General features: G+C 41.5%; 1 protein-coding gene across 1 annotated transcript; it reads right to left on the bottom strand.

Annotated features, from left to right (window-relative positions):
- Nucleotides 1–1,415: 1,415 nt before the first annotated feature.
- Nucleotides 1,416–5,449, bottom strand: LOC114273895 (uncharacterized). The gene is made up of 2 exons (XM_028215711.2): nt 4,481–5,449; nt 1,416–4,361 (listed from the first exon to the last, which is right to left on the bottom strand). Exons 1-2 carry the CDS (start codon nt 5,447–5,449, stop codon nt 1,416–1,418), a joined length of 3,915 nt encoding a protein of 1,304 aa, XP_028071512.2.
- Nucleotides 5,450–9,395: the final 3,946 nt, after the last annotated feature.

The following is a 9,395-nucleotide window of genomic DNA, read 5'->3' as shown; positions in this document are numbered from 1 at the left end:
TCAACCGACGAACGTGATAAGGACTGGAAAAACCTAGGGTTTCCAAGTGGTAATTTCATATTTAGGGAGTCAATTAGAGTATTAGAAATTATTTCTCAGTTTCTGAAATCAATTAGGGTTTGCGGGTTTTTGTTGGTGCATGTATTTTGATCCTAGGGTTGCAATTAATTAAGAAACTGAGGGACTTCAAGGAAATAATTTTAAAGTAAGGGACTTTTAAGAAATTAAAATTTTCAGGGGCCTCACAGAGAGAGGGACAGAAATAGACTTGAGGGTTTTGAGAGAGAAAGTGGAGCATGGGTCTCTTTTCACATGGGGCTTTTTATGTTAGTAGTGGTACTATATCATCTGTCGTAGTCTCCTGCAATGCTTCTTGCGGTGTTCCAAATTTGCAAGTTTTTTTTTTTTCTTCTTTTTGTCCTTTCCCCCTCTTTTCTTTTCTCTCTCATTTGTTGAGAACCCTAAACCATGAAATGACAGGTGTACAGAGATAGGTTGAGGGCGAAGGCGATTCTATGGCGGCGAAGCGAGGAGCTTGAAATGTAGTTGGGTGAGATCCCTCATCACTCAATCTTCATCACCCACAAAGCAATGTTCATCATGTTCATGGTTTTGTAATCCAATGAATGGCATGATCTATGGTAAATATGATGATGACCCATCAAGTTATTACAATAATTCATGTCCCTTTCCTGTTAGTCGGTTCTCTCTTCAATCTGATTGTTCATCCTCAGTGGTTCTAGAAACCCATTCACCCAAAAAAAAAAAGGTTCTAAAAACCCAAAATATAAAACCAGAAATCAACTCAGAATTTCAAAGCAAATGACCAAGTTTATTTATGAGGTGATTCAATAAAAGAGAGTCTAAACACACGCCATAGATATAGAAATCTGGGCAATTTCATGGTCCCAAATTTTGGGACCATAGACTTTTCCGGTTCATTTTCAAGCTTGTCAAGATTGCAGTGTGGTAGATTTCAACCCCACAAAACTCAAGAAATCAAATCCACTTAAACCAAACCCATTTATAACAACAAGAAATCAAACCTTGCTGCGGCCGTTTCGCCTTACTGACTTTAATCCTTCAGCTTTGTCTCTCTCTTCTCCTCTATTCTAGTTCAGTCGGGTTAAGGTTCTAATGGATGAGAGAGAAAGGAAAGGGGGGGAAAGGAGAGCAGGGAAAAAGAATTTCAAAACGATGTCATTGTGGAATCACCGCAGGAAGTATTGCAGGTGACCACGGCAGATGATCCGTACTCGTAATATAAGGGGTCCTCAGTTGGTGGGACAAAGCATTTTTGGGTTGATCATAGCCTAATTGATGGAATGTCCTTGACTCATTTTTTGCGAATATTTTTTTTTTGTGGTAAAACTGAGAACTAATATAAATTAAACAGATAACAAGTGTCTGGGGTATTAAACCCCTCTAGCATCATCATACAGTTGCTTCAAAACAAAATGAGGCGCAGAATCAAAAACATGAAATCCGGTAATGGCAAGACTGCGTTGATTTGCTAGGATATTCGCACACTTGTTGGCTTCTCGATAGATATGATCAGCCATCACGATCCGAAGCTCCCTCATGAGGTACCTGCAATCAAGAATGAGATTACCGAAGTGATGATCTGAAGGAGGTTCTTGCAAAACAAGGTTGATTACAGCTTTAGCATCTGTTTCAACACAAATTCCAGATAAGCCTAAGTCCATGGCCAGCTTCAAACCGTCTCTCAGGGCCCAACATTCTGCCTCCATAGCTGAGGCTACACCTATGTTACGAACAAAACCTGCAACCCAACAACCCATCCAGTCTCGAATAACACCTCCTCTAGCAGCTAAACCCGTAGGGTGAGTAACTCCAGCACCAGTGGCTGAACCAGGAGGACATTTAGCTGCACCATCAGTGTTGAGCTTGTAGGTCCCATAGAGAGGGGGTTTCCAACCGAAAGAGAGATTGCAAGAGGTTCTGATGAGACCACCAGAATCGGTAATGTGTTGCCACTCTAAAGCTTTGGCAACCACTATTGGAGCCTTAAAAGGGGTGGGACTGGTGTGGAAGCAAAAAGAAATACGGTGTAACCAAATGGCCCAGCAGACAAAAGGAAAAAGGATGGCCCAATTGACAGTAGAACAGTGGACAACACGAGATTGACAATTTAGCTTGAACCAAGAATGAAGGTCAAGGGAAAATGAGGGGATGACTTCCGAGGGAATGCCGATACAAGACCAACAATGAGAGGCAGAGGGACAGTCTCTAAACACATGATCAATGGTTTCAGGGAGGCATTTATAGACCGGACAGAGGTTATCTGCAACAATCTGTCTATGGAACAGTTGAGTCTTAGTGTTAAGCTTAAGATAGAGAACACGCCAAACAAAATGTAGGATACGAGGGGTAACCCGAATAGCCCATACCCAACTCCAGTTGGTAATGGGAGGAGAGTTATGAAACTCCTTAGTCAGGAGGTAAGCAGAGTTACTACGAAACTTACCATCAGTTGAATGCTTCCATACCCGGATATCCTTACCAATGTTGAACCAGGATAGAGAGGTGCTTCTAATACAATCCAGAATTTCAGAGGGAACAACGAAGGATAGACGGGAAAAGTCCCAGTCGTTAGCCACCCAACAATCACACACCCGCAGCGAGGAATCACTAGGGGCCAATGGACCTTCAATACAGCCACGTAAAGGCCCGCACTTAGCCCACTCATCTATCCAAAACCGGGTTGATCTACCATCTTTAATGAGCATTTTCGATCCTTTTTCAAGAATGTTAGAACCCTTAAGCATATTCCTCCAAGTTGGAGAAGTCTTACTACAAACTCGCATAGTCCCCCCATACTTAGATTTCAAAGTTTTTGCCCTAAGAGAATTGTCCTCCCTCGACAAACACCAACTCAACTTAGCCATAGAGACTGCATTGACTAAACAGGTTTGCCTAATGCCTAACCCACCAAGGTTTTTGGGTTTGGTAACCGTGTCCCAAGCTACTCCATGAATTTTCCTAATTTCCGAGGAAGAACCCCACAAAAAGTCTCTATTGTGTTTATCAATGGTATTAGTCACCGACTTGGGGATGTAATTACACTGCATAATATGAGCAAGAATGGCCTCATTAACAGCTTTAATCAGAGTAGCTCGGCCAGCAAAGGATAACATCTTGCTCTTCCACCCAGCAAGTTTTCCTTGGATCTTATCGATAAGAAATTGGAAAGACTCCCTACTGGGTCGGGAATGGTAGATGGGACAGCCTAAGTACTTGCCTAAATTCCTAGTGACAGGGATCCCTAAGATAGAGGTAAGAAAATGTTGCTTGTCATCTTGAACATTCGAGGAGAAAAGAACTTTAGATTTACCAAAACTGATCTTTTGCCCAGATAATGAGCAAAACTCCTGAAGCAAGAGAGAGATGGAATGACAATTGGCCTCGGAGGCCTCGCCAAAAAGAATGAGGTCATCGGCAAAAAATAGGTAAGACAGAAGGGGACCATTTCTCGAAACACGAATAGGGGTCCAGGTATGATTCCCATAGGCTTCAGAGATCCTAGCGGAAAGAAACTCTAAGCAAAGAATAAAGATGTAGGGAGAGATATGATCTCCCTGTTTGATACCCCTAGAAGGAGTGAACTCCTCAGTTTTTTCCCCATTGAACAGAATAGCTAACGAACTGGAAGTCACGCAAGACATGATGAGATTAACCCAAATAGGCAGGAAATTAAAGGACCTAAGCACATTAAGAATAAAGCTCCATTCGAGCCTATCATAAGCTTTGTCTAAATCGAGTTTTATCAACATGTTACCGATCCTGCCTTTTTTTCCCTTAAAACTATGCACAACCTCCTGCACAATGACGACATTATCCACTCCTCTTCTGCCCAGAATAAAACTAGCTTGAAGTGGGCTGATGAGATCTTCAAGAAGGGGTCTAAGACGAGCAACGAGAATCTTAGTAATGAGCTTATAAATGGTGTTACAAAGACCAATAGGGCGAAATTGATTAATCACTTCAGGATTGGGGACCTTAGGGATAAGACAAATCAAGGTCTTATTTATTTCAGGATCAATATGACCAGATTCAAACGCATCCGAAACAACTTTGACAACCGACGGGGTAAGCGTAGCCCAAAACTTATGAAAAAAAATGGGGTTGAGACCGTCAGGTCCGAGAGCCTTCCAAGGTTTGAAGGACCATAACACCCTCTTAATTTTAGCCAAAGAAGGTGTAGCCACTAGAGCAGGATGATGAACCGAGTCAATAGAAGCTAGCAACCGGAAGGGCAACTCAACACGGCGAGACTGGAGGAAGGAACAGGTAAACAAATCCTTGAAATGGGTAAGGATATTAGCCTTAATACCGTCAACCTCATAAACCCAAACATCATTAGAATTTTTCAAAGCAAAAATTTATTATGTTTGCGGTGAGAAAGGGTGGTTTGGTGAAAATATTTGGTATTCCTATCCCCATCAAGAGTGAAGTTAACTCTACTTTTGAGTGCCCAAAATTCCTCCTCAAGATGAAGAATGCGGTTATAATCAGAAATAAGGGACTCTTCAAGGCGGAGTAAAAACTGGGAAGGACCCGAATCCAGTGATTTTTGGATGCCTAAAATTCTGTTAGCAAGCTTTCTTTTTTGGAAGAAAATGTTACCAAAAGTATTTCGGTTCCAAATTGAAACTCTGTCGACAAACATCTTGGTCCCTTGAAGGAAAGGGCTAGAGTCAGTCCAACTCTTAAACACCACAACACTGAGGGAGGGATCGGATAGCCAAATGGTTTCAAACCGAAAGGGTCGAGCAGCCCGGGGAGGGGGGTTGGCGTGGGTGTGCAAAAGGATAGGACAGTGATCCGAGTGGAGTTTAGGGAGGTGGAGGATTTTATTATTTGGAAAAAGTTGGGCCCAACTCTCATTACAAAGACTTATGTCCAATCTTTCGCTAATGAAACAACCTGACTGTCGGCAATTATTCCAAGTGAATCGAGGCCCAGAGAAGCCCATATCGATCAACCCACAATGGTCTAAACAGTCCTTAAACAGTAAAGCTCGCCGAGTATCAATAGGTTGGCCTCCAAATTTCTCTGTACTAGTCAGAATTTCATTAAAATCCCCCATCAACAACCAAGGCAGATGATGGGAGTTAGCAAAAAATTTGAGGTTTTCCCAAAGTAATTTCCTGAGATTAAAACGAGGGCTGGCATAAATAGCAGAAAAAAGCCAAGAAGAAGGTTGAGATAGAACCTGGATACACGCGTGGATCTCCTGCTGCGTGACCGAGAGGACATCGCAATGGATCTCAAGACTATTCCAGAGTAACCAAATACCACCAGCAAAACCAACTGGTTCAGCAACATGAAAATTAGGAAAACCCAAGCTTTTGCAAATATTTATACCTTGGTCTCCACCAACCTGAGTTTCAGTAATGACAACAAGGTGGGGGTGATGTTCCTCCATCAGACTACGGAAATCCCTTCAAAAATGGGGATTGGCCGCCCCTCGGCAATTCCAAAAGAATGCCTTCATTAGAGACTTAAAGAAGGGGAGTGGAGGAAGTGCAAACTCCTCATTTTTCAGCACCTCCTCCTCCTGTGAAATCCATTCTGGGCCCAGAACTTCTGCTCCTGCGGTGTGAAGGTTTGGGAACAGTTGAATCATGTGTTCGAAAGCCCGGTTTTCTTGCATTATGTAGAAGTTGGCGGTAACACGTAGTCATTGGAGAAATGGAGAAGTCTCTACCAATATTGCCTGGTTGAGATGACCCCGGAGAGTAATCTCCCATGGAATTGAGGATAGGTTCATCTGATCTGTTACCGGTAAGAGTGGTGCAGGGAGAAAAGTCTCTTCCACCAGTGGGTTGAACACAGGCTAGCTGTTTGAGAGCAGTCCCAGACTGGGCATGATCACTTGAGTCATCTGGATCAGTTGTCGAGGGAAGTCGGTTGCGTGAGTGAATAGGGTTGACAGGAAGGTGACAATTACAGTTTGGCGATGCAGCAGATGGGATAGTAGGGGTAGAAAGGGGAAGAGACTCATCCAAATGTTCATTATTTCCGTATCGTACCACCACAGTACAAAGGTTGGATCCCTTTGGAGCATCTTGAGCAGGCAATCGTCCACCTGGGAGTACCCAGTGGTTGTCTCCATGAACCAACCGGGTTGGTTCTGACCCTCTACAAAGTTCTAATGGAAGGGGAGGGTTGGTTCTGAGTGGGGACTAGATGGTCGGGTGGGGTTGCTATGGGGGGTTCTTGAGTGAAAGGTTCGACGGGGCACGGTGAAGGTCGGAGTGAGAATCTGCAGAGAGTAAAGAGGTAGTGTGGGCAGAAGTAGAAGAAGATGATAAAGATTCAAAATGCATACTGGTCGACGTGGTGATGGGACAAAGCAAAGATGTGTGTAGGCGAGGCACAGGAGGGTCAGGTGCTGAAGTGGTAGACTCGGAAGTACCAGGTTGTAGGTCTACAGTAGGGTGTAAGACTTTTGAAGAGTGAAGGATGCTAGGAACGGTTTCCAAAGGGGGAATAGAGCAGTCTGTAAGACAACCAAAAGGGTTAACGTGTACAGGAATGGGTGATGAAGGGTTGCTATCAACATTAATTGTCGAAGGTTTCTGAGGCAGTGGTGGGACAGCCTGGTCTTGGACAACTGGCGCCAAATTTTGAAAACTAGTGTCCTTTCTCGTCTAGACTTGTTTGGTTCGCCGGTTGTTTTGCTTCTCCGACACCGGATTCTTCAACTGTTTGCCCTTCCTCTGGACCAATATCCAAGGACCAAAAGTAGCAGTAGATGAGGAGGATGGGGTGGCAGTACCTAATTTTCCAGATGACTGCTTATTTTGGACCAGCGATGGGCACTCGCTGGACTTGTGTCCAATCATTCCACAGTGAAAACAAATGGCATTAATGCCTTCATAAGCAATATTGATAAGGATGGACCCCACTAACAATTTGGCTATGAGTGGTTTGGCCAAATCGATTTGCACACACAGTCTTGCAAATCTGCCTCTATCTCCATTCTCAGTGTGGAAGTCAATCTTTAGGACCTTACCCAACTTGTTACCAATCCGCCGAAGAATCTGGTGGTCATAATATTCAATGGGGAGACTGTGGAGTCTAACCCACACCACTGTAGTAGAAAGACTTTCCTTCTCCGGTTGAAAGTCAGGTTCCCAGCGACGAATCGCAAGGAAATTCCTTCCTACAAACCAAGGCCCTTCATTCAACACCTTATTCGAGTCTACCACATCTTGGAATTTCAAAAGAAAGAAATGGTTGCCCAGATCGACACCGAAAAAGGAACTATGTAGTTTCCAGATGTTCTTGAGTCTGTCCATCAAGTACGTATAACCCAAACTCCGGCTCATGAGCTTCACTATGAGTGAGTTCTGCCAAGGGTTATGGATTCTCTCAAACTCTTTCCTTCAACAGAACAATGGAGGGTATGGAAGTATCAGAATCTGACACCTCCTCAACGACCCCACTCGAGAGTAACTCTCGCTGTTCCGAACTGCTTATCAGGTGAAATGGAGAAGACAGAGCCTCCTTGAAGGAGCGATTAACAGAAACAGGCCCATCCAGAGTATTCCCCTTCTTCTTACTATGACGTTCTAGTAGATCCTCTTCCTCTATTGATTTCTCAGTGTCGTTACCCTTCTCTTGGTCGTGCTGCTGGTTGGTTACAGTGGAATAGTTAAGCGTCCCTGTGCCGTCCTCCGGTCTCCGAGCTGGTGAACCACCGTGATCCGCGTCCATACACTCTTTGACTCTCCTCTCTCTCTTCTAGAATTTTCTATTGTTCTTTTGCGAATATGTACTTTGGAGTTTGAACAATCACATGTATGGGTTTACCTGCTTGAAGATAGTTTATAGATATGATCATGCCCTTGCAGTTAATATAATTGTGGGTCAATTTTAAATGAATTGCTCAATATTATTATTATTATTATTATTATTATTATTAGTTTTTTTGAAACTGCTCAATATTATTTGTTCTCACATTGCTCTTTTGTTAAGCATGCAATCAATCTCATTAATTGTAATGGGCACAATGCACGCGGACCCCTCACTAGTTTATCTTAAAATATAAATTAAAATAAAATTCAATCTTAAAGGCTAGAGTGTAATAGTGTTTGTTTATAGGATAAATTAAGTTTGGCATCCTTTAAAAAAAAGTTAAAAAGTCACTATCCTATTTAAGTCATATCATCTTATTGAAATCACATCACCTCTCTACCACATCACTTCAAACTCAACTCATATTTCATAAAAAGTCAAAAAGGGTATTTATTTAGAAGATCCCAAACAACCCCTTAAGATTTATTTTTTTTTTATTTTGGCCTTTTGTGTTTCAAGTTTTTCATAATTTAACTAATTTTTGTTAAAAATTAGACAAAAAATAACATTTTAACATTCATGTGACATAAAAATATTTTATTATAAATAACTCGCATCTCTAACATAATTTTAAATTCTAATATAATAATATATTTTTATATTATATGACAGTTATTATGACATTTTCTGACTAATTTTGTACAAAAATTAGTTTTAAGAGTAAAATGAAAAAAAACTTAAAACATAAAAAGTCAAAGTGAAAAATAAATAAATTTTAAGAATCAAAGTGAAACAATGATAAAAGTGATCAAATATAAAAAGAGCAAAATATAATTTACCTTTCGTTTATAGTGCAGAACATGTTAGAAAAACTAGTACCAAACTATATGGAAAATATAATTTAAAATTATGCAAACACTTTTTGGGCAAAACCAAAAACCCGAAAACCAAAATAAATCAACATAATAACGTGATAGAACTTACAGTACATAAAAAGAAAAAACCTGATCGAGTCGAGTGTGTGACACTCTTTCCTTAAGACAGATTCGTCCTCCCACCGATGCTTAGGATTCAATGGACGTCTATCTCTCAGGATACAACAATCAACGTCTTGCACTAGCAGCACTACTATTGCAAGCCTAGCGAACTTCGCTGTGTATGTACTCTCTTTATAGGAAAATTAGACTCAGGAATATGAAGAATAAATGCAAAGTGAAGAAGAAAATGACAATTCTCTACGCTAAAATGAAGTGAGAGGGATGGAATTTATAGATTCCTCCATGACTCTTTAGAAAGGTTGTGACCCTTCAAAAGGACACACCCTTCCATCTCAAGAGACACAACCATTGGAGTAAATTTAAATTCAAATTTTCTGACAATCCCCCACATGAATGAAATTTACGGAAAGGACATACAACAACATGCAGACAAAGAGAGAGTACATTAAGGAAATACCCTGCATCGGGATAGGTAGCTTTCGGCTTTGAACCTTTCCTAGTGAAAGCCTATCGGACTTACTAGCTAATCAGTGGACATGATGCCTTGAACTGTTCAGCCGTTTGTGTAAG

Source organism: Camellia sinensis, chromosome 9 (genome assembly GCF_055761805.1).
Source record: "Camellia sinensis isolate YWXY chromosome 9, ASM5576180v1, whole genome shotgun sequence".
Classification (NCBI taxonomy): Eukaryota; Viridiplantae; Streptophyta; class Magnoliopsida; order Ericales; family Theaceae; genus Camellia; species Camellia sinensis.
The sequence above is the reverse complement of the archived record's forward strand: the minus strand, read 5'-3'. Positions and strand labels throughout refer to the sequence as shown.

Bases quoted from the DNA above. Each gene is read 5' to 3' on its own strand.
- LOC114273895 (XM_028215711.2), bottom strand. From the start codon at position 5,449: ATGGAGGAACATCACCCCCACCTTGTTGTCATTACTGAAACTCAGGTT. The intron at 4,362-4,480 runs GTTAACTTCACT...TGGGTTTATGAG, and splicing joins TTTGGGCACTCAAAAGTAGA to GTTGACGGTATTAAGGCTAA.